The sequence below is a fragment of the Mixophyes fleayi genome, chromosome 1 (assembly GCF_038048845.1).
Source record: "Mixophyes fleayi isolate aMixFle1 chromosome 1, aMixFle1.hap1, whole genome shotgun sequence".
In the NCBI taxonomy this organism is placed as follows: Eukaryota; Metazoa; Chordata; class Amphibia; order Anura; family Limnodynastidae; genus Mixophyes; species Mixophyes fleayi.
Window position 1 is genome coordinate 228,929,117 of NC_134402.1, and position 24,741 is coordinate 228,953,857.

The following is a 24,741-nucleotide window of genomic DNA, read 5'->3' on the forward strand; positions in this document are numbered from 1 at the left end:
CAGGACACAGGGAGAATCCAAAGGCAAGGTCAGGAAGCCGGGTCAAACACAGGAATCAATGGAGAATACACTAAGGTTGTCAGAAACGCTGGAGGCTAGGAAACTAGTTGCTCTGGCATCCTAGTGATGTCAGAGCAGGATATAAATAGCAGGAGCTAAACCCCCATTGGTGGGCAGTGATTCGGTGGCCAGCTGTCTGGCCGCCGACAGGAAATCCTAACAGCGCGTCCCGTTGTCATGGCGACGGGCGCGCATGCGCACACCGCCGCCGGAAGGTGCGTCTCCGTTGCCTAGCAACGGGACGCTGCAGGAGAGTCAGACGTCCGTCCCTGCTTAGCGTGGAGGCGAGGGGACGGCGTCTGACAAGACGCATATACAAGTATCTGCCCAAATCCCCCCAAAAAACACCTATGAGGTGTATGATAAACTTAAACATTATTTGACTAAAGAGAAGCATTGTTATTGAGGTTAAAAAATAATTCAAAAACATTTTATTTTTATTTTTTTAAAAAAAACAAAAAAACAACAGTGTAACACACTGGTACCGGTCCCTAAGATAAAAGCACACAAAACATTGGTATAGTTATAACTACGGATGCTTGACTTTATTTTTGCTTAAGATTTCTTAGGAGCAGACTGTGCATCTTTTTATCAAAACAACACATAACAGATGACAGTCTCTTCATGAGGGTGCACAATAATGAGTTTGTACTTTAAAAATGATGACGCTCCAATTAGTTTTAGACTTGTGCCTATGTTGTATGTACTTGTTTATTTAGAGCACACACACTGATTAGGGAAGGGCTATAGTGCTTTAATCACAGTGGTGGTTACCCCTATGGAAGGAGGTGTCAGGCGGTCTCCCCGCTGTTCCCCTGCCATACGGGGATGGACGCCTGCTGTCTCTGGCCGGAGCACTCTGTTGCCTAGCAAAAGATGCGCTGCGGCTTCCGCTGGGTCTTCCTGATGGACGCATGCGCCCTGCTCTGTCCCGTTGCCTAGCAACGGGATGCTACCCCTGCGCATAGCGTGCCTCTCTCTGGCTCCTCCAATCTCTTCTCTGCTGCCTCTATTTAAACCTGGCTCTGGCGCCATTAGGGTGCCAGAGTTACAGGCTTCTGTCTCCAGCGTTTCCCTGTGATTGTTTCCTGTTGTGACCCGGCTCTCCTGACCATTCTCCTGTCTTTCGCTCTCCTGTTGTGACCTGGCTTGTCGACCATTCTCCTGTCTGTCTGTCCCATATTGTTCCTGTGACCTTGGCCTGTTTGACTACCCGTTTGGATTCTCCTTTGTACCTTGCATTCCCGATTGGTTTGACCCGGACTGTCTGACTCTTCTATCACTACAGCGGCAACTGGCTAGTAGGACCGCGACCTGCGTGCTCTGTGCAGCGAAGTCGAAACCTCCTTGCGGGGGTCCCTGGCGAACACATGGGGTACGTTAGACTCCGCTAATACCGGTTAGTGGCCATCTTCAACTCCAGTCTTCAGCAACGCCTGACAGGGGGAAGGGGGGTGCCACTTCTCCCTAGGGACTGCAGGCCAGTGCACAAGGGACTCCTCATCATGTGGAAGATGGCTAAAATGCTTGAGCCGCGACAGGAACGCCCGCAGCACGACCTCCAGTACTCGACTGAAGGTAGCTTGGGACATCCATGCACCGACTTCTATTGTGGTCAGGAAAGCCCCAGTGCTGCAAAAATGCAGTACCGCCAACAGTTTTGTCAATGGTGGTACTGCTGTTGGGATGTTGCGCATTGTCTCGAGGTCACTCTGCACAAGGCGCAGGGTGTAGCAAACAGTCTTTTATAATGGTTTGTAATGAGAGAAGTGTATGCAGGTGTATGGTTGGTTGTGACATCAGATGACATGAATAACAGATGTGTCTCTGGAGCACTGCCAATATTATTTCCGTGGACTTAGACAAGACCTGAGCTAATGCAAATATTACGTTGTGGATTACTTAAATTGTTGTGTTCAGCAGAGTATAAATCAGATGTATCCTCAAGGTAAAAGCCTACTTTGAGTAAGTACCAGAGATGTCCGCCCATTGCACGACCCTTTTAACTATGTAGCATGTCGTAAGTGGTCCTTGCGCTCATGTTCACTCGTACCTTGCTTGCTTGTGCATGCATATCTCACGGTTTTCAGTATGTAGCTCCCTTTTCTGGGCATTCACAGTATGGTTTTGTGCACTGTCAAAGTTGTATAATTGGATGAAAGAAAGTATATTGATTAATTGATTAATATTGTTTTACCGTGCGATTGCGATCAGTGCGCCACGTGTCATGGCACAATTGCACGATAAGTCACGCACACATACACTCGCACTTACATATTCACTTATGTATATAGTTCATTTTTATAATGGTTCCACTCCACAGTCGTTTATGAGCAGATGTTATTTGGTTTATAGTTATATATTATAAGGTTATATGTACACTTTAGTTATATTTTAAGTTCAGGTCACGGAAAGCAAGTCATGTTTGGTATCATTCTAATCCCCTATTTATTCGCAGTCGTCCGGTTCATTCGCCGAAAGGATCCCACATTGCGTGCACTAGTTATCGATGATAGGGAATAAATGACTACAATAATATTGTCTGTGTAATGCTAATAGACCAGTTTGAACCAGTTCTTGACGGGAAAACTAAGTATGCATCTTCTGAAGAAGCCAAGCCCAACGCTAGATTGCATCGTTTGAACTGGCCAATGACCTGAATTACACTGGACCTTCCTGAAACCTGAACCTATGGAAGCAAGCCACATCTGTATTGTTTTCACTGTATCACTGAGTGTATATAAGCAGAAGCTCTGGGACCAGCATGCAGTCACACTGACCACAGTCTTCAGGACTGAAGGACTGTAGCTGGATCCAGCAGAGCTCAGCTGAGCGCAGCGGGCGCAGTATATGTATTATGTATCGGCTGTACTGTACTTATTTATTGAAATGTTAAACTTTTGCTTTTGCTAAATAAATTGCTTGTGCTTTGGAACCACACAAATCGCATAGACAATGTTTATTGGAAAACGATGAAATTACTTTAATAGCACGATACGCACAAAATTTGTAGATACCTCTGCTAATGAATCAGGGCTTTTTTCCATGTCTTCCATAAGTTCTTGAGGTGTACCTAATAAAGGATAATTGGGATGTCCCTGTGTTCTTTCCTAGTTTCCTCTGTACCTGAAGATTCTAAATATGAAGAGCTATTGTTTATTGAGTAACCTGTAGATTAGTGGACATATCTTGTTGTTCTCTTTTTCCATTTGAACTTTATTGTGATTTATCATTTAACCTCAGACAAGCAGGAGGTTCTCCACGCATGAATACAATCCTAGATTCAACAAATTCACTAGAAAACTGACTTTTAAAAGTCATTTTTCATGGAAAGAAGTTATCATTACAAACTGTGAAAATTCATCCAAATCAGGACTCTAACCAGTCTCCAAATTTGACCCACTTAAATCCAGAGGCATATATATACATAGACATATTTCAAGAATTGGTTGTTAAAGATCCGTGTAAATACAAACCCCAGCTATAACAATCTTTCCAAACAGAAATCCATGACCATTAAAGATTTACAAAATGATAAGGAACTGGTCAGTAAGCAGGCTGATAAAGAGGAGGGGCATGGTATTATTAAATGGGGATGACTACATTAAGGAACCACATAGGCTTTTGGAAGACCAATCCTCATACACTATATGGATAAAAGTATTCGGACTCTTGACCAACAGGGTCTGTAATGACATTGTATTTAAATACATATACTTTAAAAGCTAATAAAAATATCCATAATGAGTTATAATAAATAATAAGCATAAAAATTAATAATTATAAACACAAATAATCCGGGAATTGAACCCCCGACTATTGCATTGAGAAAGCTGTGTCTAATCTTATTAAGCCACAGCTTCTTCTTATAATTATACAATAGAAGAAAAGAATATAAGAGGAAGAGAAGAGAGGCCCTGTAGGTACTTAATAGGAGTAAGGGAATTGTACACACGTAAATGCGAAGATGTATAGAATGTAGATATAACATCTGAAAGACAAAGTATGATCAGAAAACAAATAAAAAAAAATGAAGTAACACATAACAGTAATATATATGGAAAACATTAGATAGACAATATAAAAGATAGAATTATCAATACTAGCGTTATAGAAGTGGTCCAGGGGAAAGAAAGGATTACAACTAATGGATAAGAAAAAAGAAACTAATACCTGACGTACAAAAAACTATTTTTGTACGTCAGGTATTTTTGTGGGAATTTGTGCCAATTCATTCTGTAGAGCATTTATGAGGTCAGGCACTGATGTTGGGTGAGAAGGCCTGGCTCTATTTCAGTTCATCCCAAAAGTGTTCAATGGGGTTGAGGTCAGGTCTCTGTGCGGGCCAGTCAAGTTCTTCCACACCGAACTCATCAAACCATGTCTATGTAATCATTGCTTTGTGCACTGTGGCACAGTCATGTTGGAATAGAAAAGGGCCTTCCCCATTTGTTGCCACAAATTTGGAAGCATAGCATTGTCCAAAATGACTTGGTATGCTGAAGCACTAAGATTGCCCTTCACTGGAGATAAGGGGCCTAGCCCAAACACTGAAAAACAACCCCATACCATTATCCCTCCTCCACCAAACTTCACAGTTGGCATTATGCAATCAGGCAGGTAACGTTCTACCGGCATACGCCAAACCCAGACTCGCCCATCTGACTGCCAAACAGAGAAGTGCTATTCGTCACTCGAACACGTTTGCACAGCTCCACAGTCCAGTGACGGTGTGCTTTACGCCACTCCATCTGATGGTTTATATTGGTCTATGTGGTGTGAGGATTGAATGCAGCTGCTCGGCCATGGAAACCTATTTCATTAAGCTCCAGCTGCACAGTTTTTGTGCTTACATTAATGCCAGTGGAAGTTCGGAACTCTTAAGCTATGGAATCAGCAGAGCATTGGCTACTTTTACGCACCATGTGTCTTAACAGTCATTGACCCCGCTCTGTGATTTTACGTGGTCTCCCACTTTGTGGCTGTGTTGCTGGTGTTCCTAAACGCTTCCCCTTTCTAATAATATCACTTACAGTTGACTGTGGAATATCCAGCAGGGATGAAATTTCTCGCACTGTCTTATTGCAAAGATGGCATCCTATCATAGTATCACGCTTGCAGTCACTGAGCTCTTCAAAACAGCCCATTTTGTATCACAAATGTTTGCAAATGGAGACTGCATGGCTAGGTGTTTGATTTTATTTACCTCTGGCAACGGGTCTGATTAAAACAGCTCAATTCAATAATTAAGAGATGTGGCCAAATACTTTTGTCTATATAGTGTATCTTCAACTACGACAGTTTCTGGAAACTCAATTTGCAAGTGGAAAGTGCAGGCTTTAGATTTTATTTTTTCTCGGTGCAAAGGAAAGAATTTGTAAAAACTTTCTTTTAACTTGAGTTTGTCATTACATTCACATTCTAAAAATATTTTCTTCATCTCATTAAACTCTTAACAACTGAGAGAATTGAAGCCTAGAGTTTACTGCATATATCGTGAGATATAAAAGTTGATATATTGAAAAGTGGAAGGAACCTTAGGAAGATTACAAAATATGACAGATGGGGTACTCCGGTCTAAAATATTTTGTAGTAGATTCAACAATGCAATAATTGAAAATTATGTGGTCACTAGTCTGATAAAGTTTTTGAACATGGTGGTAGGATCTATTTTATTTTCGTGTCAGTATTATGATCTTTAAGTTGCACCTCCTTTGTCTGCAGGCCTGATACATACAGAGTGGTCCTGAGATAAATTAATAATTGTTAGGTAAATCATAGGGGTAACAAGGTATGTTGCAGATACAAACAACATGGAGTTTAGTCAAGAGTTCACAAGCAGACAAGAAATAAACACAATCTATGAAGTTTTGCTGGTATGATGAATGTGCACAAAGTAACATAGGCATACAGGAATATGACAGTCTGAATCAATGAAAAACATGAACTAGAACACTGAAGATATTTCCGTTGCAAGTTAACACAGTCTTAGGCAATGCAAGGTATGAACTGATTGTAGCAACTAGGCCTCAGGTGTCCAGAATGAGCAGAATCAGTACCAACAAAACTGTATGGTGCAGTCCAGAATTCAGGATACAATTTAAAGGGCTCACCGTGTATGTTTCGTAAACCTTACATCAACCTTATAATTCTAAAACCCCTTTGCATGCAAATAAAGACACGGAGACTTGAATAAGTTATAAAAAATTGCCAGAATTTTTATTATAATTTTAATTTAAACTAGACCTATGGTGGCGGAGAAAGGGCACTGCGAAACAACTCTCAAGCTGACAAACACTATCACTAGTGGACTGGCGCAAACCGCCGTACGTCCACCACCACAGGGAACAAATCCCAACATCACTTTTGCGCTGAGTTGGCGTCAGAGTGACTGCCCCTTTGAAAACTCACTCTGCCCTCCCTCACCGAGTCGAACAGGGACCCTCCTCACCGAAGGGCCAAAAAGGGAGTTACTGGTGCCTCAACGGGGGGCAGTGACCTACGACAACTACCAATGCGCCCACAAATCAGCCGCTGAACGCAGTGCCTTCCTACCGCAACATCACCGTACATACCCTACCAAAGGAGTGGGTGGGTGGGATCTCGTGCTGTGGAATGAACCAGACAGGAAGTGCAGCCTCCTATAACAATCAAGGTCCCTCCCACTGGATTACACATTGGTCGGGCCAACCCATTTTAACACCTTCAGGTCAGTGTTCAGCTTACTACAAACCCTGTCGCCCTTTAAGTGCATTCGTCCTATTCAGCCTCATTTGTCATAAAGGGCTCACCGTGTATGTTTCGTAAACCTTACATCAACCTTATAATTCTAAAACCCCTTTGCATGCAAATAAAGACACGGAGACTTGAATAAGTTATAAAAAATTGCCAGAATTTTTATTATAATTTTAATTTAAACTAGACCTATGGTGGCGGAGAAAGGGCACTGCGAAACAACTCTCAAGCTGACAAACACTATCACTAGTGGACTGGCGCAAACCGCCGTACGTCCACCACCACAGGGAACAAATCCCAACATCACTTTTGCGCTGAGTTGGCGTCAGAGTGACTGCCCCTTTGAAAACTCACTCTGCCCTCCCTCACCGAGTCGAACAGGGACCCTCCTCACCGAAGGGCCAAAAAGGGAGTTACTGGTGCCTCAACGGGGGGCAGTGACCTACGACAACTACCAATGCGCCCACAAATCAGCCGCTGAACGCAGTGCCTTCCTACCCCGCTGCGCCCCACAGACGCCGCAGCCCGCCACCACTAATCTAAACACGCCGAAACTCCACCGCAAATGCTATCTATAAAGAACCCCATACCCTCCTCCGTTAGATGTACGCCATCACTTCTAAACAATTGAGGTGACTCTACCCCTAATCCCGGGTGATTGATAACTAAACCCCCCATGGACCGCACTATTTTCCTAATGGTGCTATTCAGCTTCCTGACCATAACTGTCATCTTTTTTAAGGGGATAGTTGTTCTCCAAGCCAGCCGGGGGATTAATGCCGACCAACCAATAATGATATGTGGCCATGCCTCGTGAATTCGCCTAAGGTCTTCCCGAATCACAATAATGAGCTCCAGAGACTTGCCTTTCCCCAGGTCATTGCCTCCTGAGTGCACTACAAGTATATTCGGCGGGCCATGCTGTCTTATTAGCCTCCCCAACCATGGAACCAAATCAGGCCAATTTAATCCCCTTCTACCCAACCATCTTATTACGGTGCCTTCGTGATTCGGTATAACATTAGATCTGGGGTGGCCGGCGGCCCAGAAAACAAAGGAATGACCAATGATCCACACCATCTTAGTTGGGACACCATCACCTGGAAGCAGAAAAACATTGTTAAAACCATGCCACCGTAAATTGGAAGACAGGCCAGGCATAGCATAAAAGCATGAGAAGGATAGTATAGCGGAAAACCAGACAACATGTAGGGGGGGGGGGGGGAGGAAACAAATAGGGAGCAGGCCACCCAGGCGAAGGTAAACAACACCCGGAAAAACCCCGGCAGCACACCGCTAATCAGGACTTACGCCCAGGGAAACCCGGGTGAAAATCCCTTCGCGCCCCCGCTTCAAAGCGACGAGCGGAAAAGCCCAGGGTAGCCCACCGAATGGAGGGAGAAGTTGGGGTAGGGGAGGGCAGAGGGGGTGGGTAGGGTAACAATCAGAGAGTGAATTTGGAGAAAAAGAAAAACTGCAAGGCAACCTTTGATTAGTGGAACAAAAACATTCAAACAGCAACATTGTCAATCCTGACATAAGACTTATAAGCCGTGGATTTCCAGCGGCCCAGAGCTTTTATCGTCTCAGTGGAGGATCCCGCCAAAGCAGCAGATGTGGCCGCCCCGATCCTGAACGAATGCGTTCCGTACATAGAACTGTCTAGATCTAATGACCGTAGGGACTTCTTCATAATGGCCGAAAATTGATATTTCGTCATGGGCATGCCGTTATGGTGACATAGAAACAAACGAGCCTGAGGTCTCACATTCATAAATCGGGACACTAAATTAACTGGACAGATGTTACTATTATGCTGCCTATTCAACTGCACCCAAGCTCCCCTCCCACTCTGATCAGTTTTAGATCTAATTATTTTACAGGACACAATACCTCCTACCAAGCTGACATGCTCCGCTTGCAAACCTGACTCTTGATTCCCCCTGGATTTTGCCACTAATTCAGAAACCCGAAAAGCACCGAAAAAGGCCATAGAGAAAGCAGCGCTAAACAAAGTCTTCTCATATTCATCCACCGCTATCCCACCCAAGGTCCCTATCAACTGGTCCAGAATAATGTCGGTGATAGGCAAGCGCGCATCTGCCTGCGAGGGTCTCGCCCTAGCCCACCCCTTCAGAGCCTTACTGATGATGAACCCCTTTGTGACATCCGTGTAACCCTGAAGCCTGGCCATGAAAGATATCCCCGCCAAAGTAGCCGCCATAGAGGCCCTGGATTCCCCCTTTGAATAGCTCTCCCACATAAATGCTAACATAGCATCCCGCTGACCTGCCTCAGATTGATCTTTTTGCCCGCTGAATAGTGACCACCGTCTCCATGATGCCTGATACGTCCTCAGGGTGGAAGGGGCTACTGCCTGTTCTACGAGCCCCCTTATGCCGGCTTGATGATCTGCCAAACACAAGAGGGACACGGAATACCAACATTGTCCGCCTGGGGAGCCATGCTCCGAAACTTGCTCCACTGACCGCGGGATAAAGCATCGGCCAAACTATTTTGCACCCCTGGCACATGTCTAGCCCTGAAAGAAATATCGTACTGCAGGCAGCGCAACACTAGGTGGCGCAGCAGAGATATTGCATGATGGGAGGACGCGCTTTGTTTATTGATCGACTGGACCACTCCCAAATTGTCGCACCAGAAAACTATGTGCTTTCCACGCAATGTGGACGCCCACAATTCGATTGCCACGACAATAGGAAATAGTTCCAGGACCAGCAAGTTTTTGGTAATCCCTAACCTATGCCATTCCTCCGGCCAGCTTTCCGCGCACCAATGCCCGTGCAGATAAGCACCAAAGCCGCATGCTCCGGAAGCGTCCGTGAACAGGTCGATATTAACGTTTGTTACGGGTGGTGAAGGCCATATTCGTGTCCCGTTAAAATCACTGAGGAAGGTGAGCCAAATCTGCAAATCCTCCTTGATAACCCTGGATAGACGCACCGCCGCGTGTGGCCTACTCCTCCCCGCAGTGGCTCTCTGTAGCTTTCTACAAAAAACTCTACCCATGGGAATCACACGGCATGCAAAGTTGAACCTCCCTAACAGGGACTGAACCTGCCTGAGCGGGCTGGAGCTGGCCTCCAACGCTTCTGCGATAGCCTCGCACATCTTGGACACTTTATCAGTTGGGAGCCTGCAAATCCCGGCCGCCGTGTCGATCTCAATTCCAAGGAACGAGAGACACGTGGCTGGACCCTCCGTCTTGTCCGCGGCAATGGGGACGCCTAGCACCCTAAAAAGGGCTTCAGTGGAAAACAGAGTATCCCGACAACAAGTGGAATCAGGAGGCCCGATAACCAAGAAGTCATCTAGATAGTGTGCGATCCACCGACACCCCGTTCCCGCCTGAATGCACCAATGCAAGAAGCCACTGAACTTCTCAAATAGCGCACAGGATATCGAACACCCCATAGGCAGACAGCGATCGATGTAAAATCCACCACGATGCCGAAAACCCATGAACTGATACGATTCCGGGTGAAGGGGCAGTAACCGAAAAGCCGACTCAATGTCGATCTTAGCCAACAGGGCACCCCTCCCGCATTCCTGCACCAGTGCCAGTGCGGATTCAAACGATTGGTAATTTACGGAACTAAGGGTGGTGTCTATGGCGTCGTTCACGGACAGACCAGCCGGGTACGACAAATGTTGTATCAACCTGAATTTACCCGCTGCCTTTTTGGGTACTACCCCTACCGGGGACACAATGAGATTTGGAATAGGAGGAAGCGAGAAAGGGCCAACCATGCGACCCAGGCCCACCTCCTTCGCGATTTTAGCGTCTAATACTTCCGGGAGAGCGAGCGCCGATTTCAAATTGATCGGCGTCGCCGTAGAAACGTTGCCCTGCACTGGTAACTTAAACCCCATATGAAATCCGTCACGTAGGAAAGTCGCGGTGTCTCTATCTGGGAACCAAGCGAGCCATTTGTCCAGTTCAGCCAAATTAATTGGCGATGGACCCTTGACTTGGCACAGCTGGAGTTGCACCTCGTCCGCTACCCCCACTCCGTCGGGCCCTTGCACATTCAGTGGCTGGATGCTGACCTCCGCATGCCGTGCAATTGTGTTTGAAGCGGCAGGATGTGCCTCGCTGGCAAGAGCCTGCGTTGAAATCGAAACATCGACCTTTCGTGGGGAGGGTTGCTTGTACCCTCCCCGGCCCTTGAAACCTCCTGCCCGTGTAACCCTCGGCCCCTTGACTGCTTGGTCTCATGAGTTCCAGCCAGGTGTCGATGTCCTTCGACCCCAGCGGGAGCTTCTCGCGACCACTCATCCGCTTGCGGAAAAGCTCGTCATACGCTCTCCATATTGAGGGGCCATCCTTTAGAGCCATCCCACTGATAAGGTGCATATATCTCCACACCTCATCCTGTTCCCCGGGCCTAGTTTCCAGATAAATAGTGGCAAAAATAGCGAAGGAATTAGACCATCTATTAAACGATCTGAACTTGTCCTCCCCCATGCCGGACCTCTCACAAGCCGCGGCAAGTGCCTTCTTTCCCTCACCTGTCAGGGCGAACATGTCCACGTACTTTCCGCGTCTAATCCTATCCCGTACGCTCGGCCTAATGCCGTGTGTGATTTCCAAGGTTTCAACCTGCCCTAAGTCACTCCTAGCCACCGTCCGTTCATCGCCCCCCAACTGCGGAGCCTGCTTGCTACGTTTACCTAGCAATTTCGTTTCCAATAGCTTGATTAGTTTCCTGGGCCTATCGCCCGAATCCGAAGAACCACTGCTCGTGGAGAGAACCGGTGACCCTAACAACTGTACATCGTGTGTAGTAACAGAAACGGACTCACCATGAGGAGCAGGATTCCCGGCCGCGACTGATGCCTCCGCGACACTGGCAGCCCCCGGCTGGGCATCTGTTGATCCCGGAATTGGTCCCACACGACTCCCCGCCGACCTCTGGTCTCGAGACTCGGACCCGGAACGACCTTCCCCGACAGCCCTCATCTCCTGGTTCGCGACCGCAGGTTCTGAAACACAAAGTGGAGCAGTAAGCTGAGATCTAGGAACGTAATCCAGTCGTCGCCGCACCGATCCCAAGGCTGGGCCGCAAGGATCTGATCTATAAGGTAAAAGGGGTGACGGGTTATAGGAACCTCTCGATATGACCCGACGCTGAGGGGGGGCATCGTCATAATGGGCCCGGTCGTATTCGTCGTAAAAGCCGCTTGGCCTGTACTGTGTGTGCCGTGGGGGAGACCATTGGGACGTATTACCGCCGCTGGAATGATGGTAATCATATACCAGATTATCCCGTGTGGGCTCCGGCCTAAAGTGACTGGGGCCGCCATACCCTCCAGACGGCGATGGGGCACGCCGGGACCTGTACGTCCACTCGTCTGTAGCTGGCCGAACGTGTCGAGAAAGGGAGGGCCTCACAGGCTCCCGGGGACTGTCACCAAAAACTTCCATGTGCCCCCTACTGGTCCTATCTGTCCCCACGTGTCTCTGCCCCTGCCTAAGACTCTGAACCCTGTCCGCCTCGGGGGTATAAGGTATAAATGGGCCTCTATCAGACAAAGGGGCTCCCCTATAGTGTGCACCCCAAGAAGAACCTCTGCCGCTTTGGGGCAAAAATGGGCTGGGCGGGAAATGTAACTGGTGAGGGGCAGGGGGGTTATCAGTCTGTCTGTCCCCTCTGCGAGACAAGATGGGCGGGGTGACGGGGTACAGTATAAAAACTTCGGAGCTGGTCCCCCTATCCCCCCCTTGAGGGTCGCTGCTCATGACCCCTCTCTCCCCTGTGGGATTAACCCCAGAGGTAGACACCATAGTGGTTTGTGGAATGGAGGGCATGACCGCAGCTGGAGGAAGCACAGGAGTGCTGGCTGGAACCACCCCCCCCTCCCCCTCCCCGCTGCTGCCCACAATGGGGGAAATGATAGTGCGAGATGGCGGCCTGGGTCTGCGCATGCGCGACCCAGACGATACCGCCGGCTGTACAGAGCGGCTCCGCCGCCCGCTGACTTGGCTAGGGGTAACAGGGGAGCCACCATGGGAAGCGTGAGCCCGGCCCACGGGCTCACGCTGGAGCAAGGAAGGTAGGCTGCAGATATCCGTTGGGCGGGAAGGGGTCTGAGCGGAGGCTGCAATATGGCGCCTGGATGCGGGGGGGGATGGTGACCTGTAGCGTGCCGGGCGGGCGGAGGAGCGCCTAGGACGGGGCATGGCAGCGGTGGCTGAAGGTGTGGAGCTGGGGAGGCACGGGGGAAGCTAAAGGAAAAGGGGAACAATCAAGGAAAAAACGGAAATAAAGAGGAAAAACAAAAAGGAGAGTAAGCGGCTGAAAAGAAAATAATAAAGGTAGAGACAGGACACAGGGGAAAAAACCAGAGAAGGAAAACAAGAGATATGAAGGAAACAAGGACAGGCCAAAGAAAAAAGAATAACAGGGTACTTATCCGATTCCTGGCTCAGGTCCTGCTGCTGCAATCTCGTGCTGTGGAATGAACCAGACAGGAAGTGCAGCCTCCTATAACAATCAAGGTCCCTCCCACTGGATTACACATTGGTCGGGCCAACCCATTTTAACACCTTCAGGTCAGTGTTCAGCTTACTACAAACCCTGTCGCCCTTTAAGTGCATTCGTCCTATTCAGCCTCATTTGTCAAAATGTTGAAACAGGAGCCAATACAGGGACAGAGCAAACAGGTGAGGATACTAAAACAGATGCAGGGACTTGACCAAACAGGTCAGGATACAGGAGTCAAGGACAGGAATAAACAGGTCAGAATACATAAACCAAGAGCATGGTTGTCAAGAGCTATCAAACGCTATTACTGGCCATAATTGCATGGCCCGTGAGGGTTTATATAGTGAGTTGTTCCAATAAGCTGCAGGGGAAAGCACACCGGACTGCAGCACAGAACTGATTGAAAGCAGAAAGGCATGGAATAGTTTACAGAGGAAGGTGCACCTATGTAGCTAAGAGCATAACAGAACTGAGTACTTAGCAGAATGCAAGGCAGATTTAAATCCTAACAGTAATAGCCATTTTTCTAGAGTTGTCACATTAGATTAGGGGTGACCATCCAGTAAGACAAGAGGAGACAAAATATCTCTATATATACAGTAAAGAGCCATGTCCCTAAGACTTCTTCACAAGAATATCAATATCATATCCCAATAAGTCCCTTACATGCCCATCAAATCTCCGCACATGCCCCTATGATGCCCAACAGACCTTACCTCATGCCCCTTACATGCCCATTGAACCTCCCAAGAGCTGCCGCTTACATGTCCATCATAACTCACAACATGCCAGCAGACATCCCCAAAAGCCCCTTACATGCTCATCAGAACTCTCCAAATGCCCCACAGACATCCACACATGCCCCTAACATGCAGAGTGCCTCACATGCCCATCGGATCTCCCCACATGCCCATTACATGCCCATAAGGCTTTACCACATGACCCTTACATGCCCATCAGACATCCCCATGTGCCATCAGACCTTGCTACATGCCACTTACATGCCAGTAAGACATATTTTCATGCCCATTGAACCTGCCCAGAGCTGCCCCTTACATGCCCTCAGACCTCTCCAATGCCATCAGACATTCCCACATACCATTCACATACCCATCAGACCTACTACATGCCATCACACTTCCCAACATGACCCCAGACCTTTTCACATGTCCCTACATGCCCATCCAACCTCTTAACATGTTATCAAACCTTCCCACGTTGCCCCAGATCACATGTTCTTCAGACCTCTACAAAAGCCCCTTACTTTTGCATCAGATCTCCACAAGTGCCAACAAACCTCCTAGTATGACTCTTACATGCCCAACAGACCTCCCTTATGCTATCCGACCTCCCCACATGCCCCACAGACATCCACACATGCCTCTTAACATTTCATCAGACCTTCCCACGTTGCCCAAGATCACATGTTCTTCAGACCTCCCCAAAAGCCCCTTACCTGTCCAAAAGATCTCCCCAAGTGCCCCACAGACATCCACACATGCCCCTAATACGCCCATCCAACATCCCTACATGCCCCACAGACCTCCTCACATGCTTCTTATATTCCCTTCAGACCACCTCACATTCTATCAGACCTCTCCACATCCCCTTACATATCCATCAGACATAGCCATATGATATAATATCTCATAAAATTCCCTTTACATGCCCATCAGACCTCCCATCATTCCTCCAATATGCCCCTTACATGTATTTCAGCACAATGCACTCCTTCCTTCTCTTGTGGTATTCTGCTTGACATCCCTGCATTATGCATAGTTCACGTACACAAAAATTGGCGGCTCTGGGTTAGTCTTATACTGTGCTTTATAACAAAGTAGAGAATAATGCAAAAGGAGAAGATCAACCGCACCAGGCTTAACTTATCAGATACTCTCTAAATTAGTCTGCATAAATATAGACTTCCATTAATTATTAATTCATATAGTCTTGGAGGGTGCACCAAAACACTAATGGACATACATACAAAAAAGGAGACAAAAAAGAAGTGTATATTGGGGCACATCAGGATACTCTATGCATAAACAGTAAAAGCTTAAACCTTTATTGGGTATACATTAAAACCAAAGGATATATCTTTTTATAAGAAAGCAGTAAAAAATTTAAAAACCAATATGTGATGAAGTGAAAAAATGTGCTAATGGTGAATATAAAAGTTGCAGGATAATCTGCAATTGCTTTACTACCTCTAAGTTGTGATTACATTCACCTTTATTGATGTGTTACATATTGTCCGCTGTCTGAATAAATTAATTCTATAGCAATAATGAAGCAAAAATGAAAGTTTAACAAGAAGTTTCCACTGGCTGTCAGTCACCCAATATTACAAGCAGGGCCGGATTAACCATAGGGCTAACTGGGCTACAGCCCAGGGGCCTCGGACATCCAGGGGGCCCTTGAAAGTGCTCAACAGCATTATTGATCGGTCGGGGGCGGGGGCGCCCGCGGCCCGATCAATGCTGCTGAGCACTTTCACTGCAGTCCTTCCCCAGCGTGCTGTAGTCTCCTTACTGAGGAGATCTTGTGAGTCTCACTCTCGCGAGATCTCCTCAGTAAAGAGCGTACAGCGCGCCGTGGAAGGACTGCAATGCCAGGAGAATGAGGTAAGTGTCTTGGGGGCGGCTCGGATCACGGGGGGAGGGGGGCGTACAGCGGGCCGGAGAAGGAGGCAAGTGCCGGGGGGGAGGCGCTGGCAGCTCGGATCACGGGGGAGGGGGGCACGGGCAGCTCGGATCATTGGGGGGGCCCTCACTGGGGAATGGAGGCCCCCTTACCCCAGGGGCCTCCATTCCCTTAATCCGGCCCTGATTACAAGAATATTTCAACCTAAGTTCTTCTAGGTAGGCTAATGTTATGAGTCTAGGTAAATGTCTTCAAAAATGAATGAGCAGATAAAGGAGCTGTTTGCTTAAAGATTAAGTCAGGCCCTGCATTCTAGTGATACATGCAGAGTAGCTTAATTAGTCATCCTGAGAAACCTTGTATTTGGGTATATACAATGCCTACTAAATAAATGGCAACGGCTGTATCCCTATGATCGTGGGTATATGTGAAAGCTCCCTGCCTATGATAATTCTGGGAGCGATCAGGGGAAAAGCCTGTTCAACGGATACAGCGTGAGTAGTAAAGTGAAAACGCTGACCCACATTTCGCTCTGGCAGCTTTCTCAAGGCAAGCTGAAATGACAAACTGACAGGTCTTGTATAGTGTGAAAGTCAGACCCCCTCAGTGACGTTTCATTTAGCATCCAATGAAGTATTGCTATTGTAGTTTGGATTGAAATGATTGCCTACCAATCAAAATGGTTTTCTAGTTTTAAGTCCCATCCCAATTGGCTTCTGAGTGGTCAGTTAATCTTAGATACTTTATGAAAGAGGTAAGTGAGTGAATGAAAAGTGAGTGAGTGTTGAAAAACACAAAAACAGTAAGTGAAGTGCAAAAAACTAATAATACAAAATCGTGATGTATATTCAACAGTAATAGCTTTAATAGAATGACATTTTATATTCTGATTGCATTCCAACCATTTCCATAATGAAGGAATACAAAGATGACCGCACCCTATTGTGGATCTGTGTAATAAGGGATATGAATATAAAATTGCCCTAATGTGTTTAATTATAGTCTAGAAAACTAGTTACATCTATATAACCCTTGTGAAGTGTAAAATATTAACAGAAGTGTGAAGTGAAAGTTGAAAGGTAAAGTGAGAGATGATAAAAGGGATGAAACATGATAAAAAATTAGAGCTATAATAATGTAGGAATTCTATGATAGTCTTTAAATTTAAAATAGATGAAGTTGATTAATTTAAGAATTAAAGTGAATAGTAATATTGGTGATGATACTTAATAATAAGTGAAGGACAAGGTATTTGTACTAATTATTATTGCATAATTATCCAGTACCGATGGGATTTGATATTAATGGGATTTAATGGACTGTATATTGTACAGTATTGTAATTTCCTAAGTCCTGAATATTAATGAATTGTTCATCTAAATATTTGTGTTTTGATTATAAAAATACAGAATAGCTGTTATAATTGTTTAGGCTCTATAGGAACCTGTTTCTCATGAAAAATACTATTTTTACAATTTAATTTTTCAATTGCTTTTTGTAGACCTCCTCTGATCCTCATATGTATTAGTTATTGTTGGGTTGTTATTTAATATCAATTAAAATTGATTCATTTATGAAGACATTTACATAGACTGATAACATTAGCTTACCTAGAAGAATTTAGGTTGGAATATTCTTGTAATACTAGGTAACTGTTACCCAGTGGAAACTTCTTGTCAAGCCTTCATTTATACCCTGTTCACACTGCCTCAAAAACCTGGGTTATAGCCGGGGCAACCTGGGTCGAGGCTCAGTGTGAACCCGGGTCTTTTGCAGGGTTAGTCCCGGGTTCAACCCGGGTAGGTGCTAGTCTGAATGTTGAGACCTGGGTTTCTCCATCCTGGTCTCACCTACAAGTGTAAAAAAGTAAAACAAAAATGAATGAAAAAAAAATTAATTGAAAAAAAATTAATAAAAAAATGTCCACTTACTAGTACTTCCTATCTATTAAAGCGGCAATATTTATTAAAGTTGCAATAGGCGGACCCTACGCCTGGATTATATTATACAGGCGGCAAGTCCGCCTATTGCCGCTTTAAAAGCATAATTTTCACCCTGACCAATAGAAGTGACGTAATTTGTTCCTGTAGCTGCTGGAAATGCGTGAGGAAATACTACTTATCTATTAAATGGTAAGTGGACATTTTTTGTTATTAATTTTTTTTGCAGACCCGGGCAGACGAGGTTCAATGTGAACCCGGTCGACCCGGGAATTTGCCGGGGTAGTTTGCTCTGTCACCCAGCAATATCCCAGGTTCATATACCCGGGATATTGCCGGGTCGGCAATGTGAAAAGTCTATTTGTGGCTTGATTATTGCTATATAATAACTTTATTCAGACAGCGGACAATATATAACACATCAATAAAGATATATATAACCACAATTTAGAGGTAGTAAAGCAATTGCAGATTATCCTGCAACTTTTATATTCACCATTAGCACATTTTTTCACTTCATCACATTTTTGTTTTTAAAGATTTCGCTGCTTTCTTATAAACAGACCTACCCTTTGGTTTTAATGGATATCCAATAAAGTTTTATGTTTTCATTGATTATCCATAGATTATCCCAAGGTGCTCCAATATAAAATTATTTTTTGTCTACTTTTTTGTACTAAAGTAGAGAATAAGTCAAATTGGGAGAAAAACCCACCACCCACAGCCCTACATTCACCATACGTCATACGTACCCAGAACAGCTGCAGCTGGGAGCAACATTTAAAAGTTTAAAGAGCTGTAGGTTAGCCAGCACTGCATTAGACCATATTTTCTTAACAGACTCAAAGCTAGAAGAGTAGGATTGAATATGGGTGATAGAATTAAGGATCAAATGTCTTCATTTTTTATTCAAAAATATTCCAAAATAGAGTTTGTGTTTAGTGTCTTTAGAGAATTATTTTAACCTTAATTGTCTACAAATTTTAAATAAATTAAATTTTCAATTCAAATAATGATGTGATGTCGTCTGGACAAAACTTCAATATATGCTCAATACCTATTTTTCTAATGTAGTAAGGGAATGGGTTGATAAATTAATAATTGGGCTGTCCTGTCTCGTGGTAATTTTCTTGAGCTGACTTCCTTGTTTCCCTGTCTTCAGGTTTGGTAGATGGTGTATAAAGTATAAACCAATCTTGCCAGTGTGGGTAGTTACCTGAAAAAACTGAGTATATGTGTTTTGTTTTTGTGTCTTCTGTGTAGTCATGTCCAAATCTGAACACACACCTGGATTGAAACCTACTGTTTGTAAATGTGAATAAAGCTTTGGTCTATAGAATCTCTTATAATTCTCCTGTGATGGCTGGGATTCTCCTATCAACCTCTTATAAATTCTTCTGCCTTTAGTCTTAGGCTATCTTTAGTACTTTATATATTTTGAAATTAGGCAAATCTTTTTTTAATAAATAATTAATTGTACATTGCGTTTAGACACCCAATTCTGGCTATTGTCAGTAAATAAGGTCCTAATACATTTAGCTTCATATGCTTTAGGTCTGACAGTATCTCTCTCACTTTAGACAATTCAACTTCCACGTCCTCAATAACAATAATAAGTGAAATCTACACTTATTTAATATTCCACACCACCCTGTACAAAATACAGAGATGGATCTACCAATGGCTCACACATTTATTTGTATAATATTATGATAAATATTGTCCATGGAGGTAACAAGTCTTATCACTCTTTTTATGTTTAGGCAATTCATTGAATAAATCTACAGCAGTGGGCTTAGAAGTACAATAAAAACCATCAATGAAATGCAGAATCCAGCCAGCATTATGTGCATCAAAGGTGAAAAGACTAGCAAAGTCTTTTAAAAAGATAGCCAACCATAAGTCAAATCGGTTCTATAATACAGTTCAATTCAAACGGTTAAAAAGAGAAAACTGTAGAAAAAATTGTCGCACAAAAAATAACCAGGGGCCTGATTCATTAAGGATCTTAAATGAAGAGGTATCTTATTTCAGTCTCCTGGACAAAACCATGTTACAATGCAAAGGGGGGCAAACTAGTTTTCTGTTTTGCACATAAGTTAAATACTGACTGTTTTTTCATGTAGCACACAAATATCAACTTTAAATTTCAGTGTACAAATAAGCTATCAAGGATTTGTGTGCTACATGAAAAAACAGTCAGTATTTAACTTATGTGCAAAACAGAAAACTAGTTTGAACCCCTTGCATTGTAACATGGTTTTGTCCAGGAAACTGAAATAAGATACCTCTTCATTTAAGATCCTTATTGAATCAGGCCCCAGACCACTATATATTATAGTAAATAGGGTGGGCAACCTGAGTGACACACAGATTTAAATGCCATACAAGAAAAGCAAAAGCAAGGAACTCTCAAGACTTTTTGCATTAAAAATATCAAAAATGTTTATTATCAAGATAACAGATATGTAAAACATACCTGTATTTATAATTTATACAACTTCTTAATGCAGAGACAAGTCAGACGGTGTGTTCACAAGACACACTGAAAACTTCAACAAAACAGTGGAAATTCTAGACATGTAATCTACCTATACATTTCTTCACAATTTATGTGACTGTTAGTGCTTTGCTAGTACTTTATGGTGAACCTGCCCATGTAAAGTAAACTGTATTTCATTTTAAAAGCTCTTGGAAATATGGTGTAGCGCAAGTCTGGATATACAAACAAAAGTCCATCTGTTGGCTCTAAACTATGAAATAATCTATATAAACTTTTTATTTGTCTTTCACCATCTGAGAAGCTGGAAAACACACGTACACTCAAACATTAAAATGTACCTGTCATAAACACATAATTATATATTTTATTCTTATTACTATTATTATTAGTATTACTACTACTACCACCACCACTATTATTATTATTATTATTATTATTATTATTATTATTATTATTATTAACATTTATCTATAAATCACTCATGTGATGAAATGCATTTCATCCCACCTAATTGCTCTGATGCTGCAACTCTGCTGAATCTTGTCAGGTCTCCATTGAAATCACAGGTGATCAGCTGTGCTACTCTGAGATGCTTAATATTTATCTACATTTGTGAGTAGTAGAGCCAGATTAGGAACTCATTGGGCTTAAGCAAGATGCTCGTTTCGGACCCACCTCCTCTGATCCATCCATACCACTCTTTCTCTTTACCCTATAAACACACTATTCCCTATATACATGTCACACTAATATCACACACCTGATACACACTGATCATTATACACAGATTACACTGACATCAGATACTTGATGAACACTAATCACTATACACAGTTCACACTGATAGCAAACATTTTTCCTAGCCTGACATTGAAAGGAGTTGTGGGAATAGGAGTCTTCTGTAGGAGAACTCTGAGGAGACTATGTGAATATTCTAGCTTATTCATCAAAATGAGGATGCTATCAGACTACTAGGAAGTGACTAGTGCACTGGTGTATACAATACTTGCCAACTTTGACAAGTTGGCCTCCGGGAGATCTGAGGGAGAGATGGACATGTGGTGGCGGGGCATGGCGAACTGGGGGCATCACAGCTTCTAGCCTATTACAGTAGAGGGCAGGTGAACAATAACATGTGAATCGTGTCCTAAGCCCCGCCACTGGAGATGTACTAATTGTGAAATTAACATAGAACAAAATAATGGCTAAGTGCATTTTTTTCTTTCGTTACCCCTAAACAGATATTTATTACAATTTGCTAAGAAAAGAAAGACCTCATTGTACTGAAAAAAAAGCAACAAAATACTCTAGGCTATTTTATTCTCAATATTTAAAAAGATAATCTTTGCCCTAATTTCAGTGCATTCCTTAGCCACATCCATTTACACACAACAACTATTTTAGCCAACATTCTTACTGCATGTTATAGCAAATAAAGAGGAAAAGAACGTCGACTTACGGTTTCAATATTCTTTATTATAACTCTTAATGTATGACTATTACAAACCCAATAAAAGCCACGTTTTACCTCTCTTCTAGCCTACACTCCAACTCAATTTAGCATGATTACCGGTATATGCCCTATACCTTTCTGCTGGGTCAATTATCACACTACTCCATGGCCATTCATTATCTCATTTTGTGAAATGCATAATTCTGGAAATGAAAACAGGCCATAGCATTTTCAGTGCACAGCACAATCCCACACTCACCCACATTAACTTTGTTACCTGCTGTACTTTTTTTTGCTTTGTTCATAGGTTGTTTGGGTTTATTTGTTTACAGGTATTTTCGCTGTTAAACCTTGATTTTTCTTAATTCTTATAGTAAGTCTAAGTAATTGTATCAAATTAAGGTTTATTTAACAAACAGTTCAAATTATTTCACCATGTTACAGTCTTAGTTTATACCTCCATGCCCTGCAGACAAAACTACAACAAACATTGTAGCAAACAATAGTAACAGGACCATAACTAGGGCTGTGCGAGAGGGGTAACCGCCCAGGGCGCAATGCTGAATCGGGTGCAGTTTATGAATATATTAGGTTAATTTGAAGGCTAGGGGGCGGCAGTTTTCCTTCTTACCCCGGCAGCTAAAATTTTAAGCTACGACTCTGACAATTGAGCATACCTGTCAGCAAGCTCATGTGCAATTGAGGATACGTTTGAGCAACCTTCTGAACTCTAGATATGGATGAAGTACATATCCAATGTCTATGTGCAATTTGATTATTATAAAGTGTCAAGTCCAATCAAAAATAAAGCTTAAGAAATAAACAAAGCTGATCAGAAGATGGCCCCATGCCTGGCCCGATTCCCTTAGCACTCACTCAAGTGCAAGCATGATAGAATGAGCACCAGGGGTCAGAGGAGCATGTGCAAAGCTCCTCCAATCAGGGCTCAGCACACTTTCCTCTGACCCCATGGTGCTCAGGGTTAAGTGAGTGGGGCTGAGGGAATATAGGTTGGACCACCCCTGCTACATTGTTAGTGTAGCCAATGGGCCTGCCGCAGTCAAACTGATGTTGACCCCATAGGTGGCACAATTGGAATTCAGAAATATAAAGTTCATCAAAAACGTCCCTTGACAAACGATCACATTCACATTTTAGTTAAGAAATCAAACAGAAATACTGGATTTTTATATTACTGCAAATACATATGTTACAAAATTAGAGCTTACTCCTCCGTGACAGACTTATTAACTAAAATATGCAAAGTAGTAATTCAAAGAAAATAAACTCTCAGCCATTATAAGAACAAATAGCGCAATTCATGTTTAATAAAGTACAATTATTGTAGGTTTGGTTTACTATTAAAACTTTAGATTCATTGTAACTTTATGAAAGTAAATTGTGCATTTACTTTATGAAAAACACTCATTCCGAAATGCAAAAGCAACAGCTTATATTTATACTGATCAGGTATACTATAAAGTCTCCAGAATTAGTGCCATGGATATTATTTGCTTCTTATAATTGTTTGTATGTTTGTAAATTGTTGTCACTGATATCATTAAAATCTAAAAAATAAAGGAAATAAATAGGGAAGTATTAGCAACCCTAAAAACTACCACAGTCACTTGTAATTAAAATCTTTATATCACCATTAGTACTTCCAGACTTTAGAAAAATATGACAATTAAACTACAAATAATTCAGACAATACTGCCTAGCCTGAAAATTGAACACAAATAAACACAACAAATAATATAAAAAAGAAAGTGATGGCTCCGACGTTCTTCCACAAAAACAAATAAACAACAGTCCAAGCCAAAAAACAATCTTAGTCTAAGGGCTAGATTTACTAAGCTGCGGGTTTGAAAAAGTGGGGATGTTGCCTATAGCAACCAATCAGATTCTAGCTTTCATTTATTTAGTACTTATTACAGAATGACAGCTAGAATCTGATTGGTTGCTATAGGCAACATCCCCACTTTTTCAAACCCGCAGCTTAGTAAATCTAGCCCTAAGTGTATTTGAATAGCTTGTTGTAGATGGTAAAAACTTCTTTCAGATTTTTCAATTGTTGAAAAATATATCTCAAATCAGTAAGAAACAATATGATAATAAAAACAGAAAATTGTTTTTAAATTCTACCAACATTTAAAATCCAAAATGTAACACAACTAGTATATTATGTGACAAATCAATAATCATACCAGAAAATTATGCACTTAGTAAGCATGCCAAACAGGTTGTTACTTACACTGTATAATGTTCTCTTAAATACATTATCAACAATGTGACTTTGCTTAGTTCTTTTAAGTAGATCTCTACCAGGATTCTCAAAAAAACAGTGAAAATGAGCAATAGTATAATGAGGCTTGATTTGATGGCATTTTGCCCTCGCAAGTGAGTAAAGGTAAAGCTGGTTATCAAACACTCAACCCTTTTTGACCAGGTTTCTGATCTTCAGCAGCATATACCCGCACAAAAGATTTGTTTAAACCATAAAGAATTTTATAACATCAAAGCACTTAAAAAGTATAACATGTAAAAAAACAGACTCTTTCAAACAAATAATGTATGGACTCCTACCAGAAAGATGATAAAACACAGCATATACATATAACCTTCTGCGGCTGCAAAGTTGGAATACACCCGGGTTGGAAGATCAACACAGAGGAAATTCCAAAGAAAGGAGGAAGTTCAGCTTCAGGGAGACTGTCAGTAATCAAACCAACGCGTTTCAATACCAAGGGTATTTTTTTCAAGGTCTGAGGGAGTGACACTCCCCATTGGTTTATTAAAGATTTCATTGACCAATCAAAATCAATCAAAAAAATAACCTATTAAATAATTATTACAAAAGTTGCATACATAAAAAATGTCAGTATTTAAGAACACACA

At 43.1% G+C, this 24,741-nt stretch overlaps 2 protein-coding genes across 2 annotated transcripts in view; both read right to left on the reverse strand.

Annotated features, from left to right (window-relative positions):
- The window catches only part of LOC142151253 (N-acetyllactosaminide beta-1,3-N-acetylglucosaminyltransferase 3-like), a 43,223-nt gene extending 18,726 nt beyond the window's left edge, over window positions 1–24,497 (reverse strand). Inside the window, exon 1 of the mRNA XM_075206689.1 lies at window positions 24,430–24,497. The gene's annotated coding sequence lies outside the window, so the exon portion shown is untranslated. The remainder of the gene's footprint in view (window positions 1–24,429) is intronic.
- On the reverse strand, window positions 8,306–13,444 carry LOC142145013 (uncharacterized). Its single transcript, XM_075204490.1, has 2 exons — window positions 11,623–13,444; window positions 8,306–9,207 (listed from the first exon to the last, which is right to left on the reverse strand). Exons 1-2 carry the CDS (start codon window positions 12,998–13,000, stop codon window positions 8,306–8,308), a joined length of 2,280 nt encoding a protein of 759 aa, XP_075060591.1. The 5' UTR covers window positions 13,001–13,444.
- Window positions 24,498–24,741: the final 244 nt, after the last annotated feature.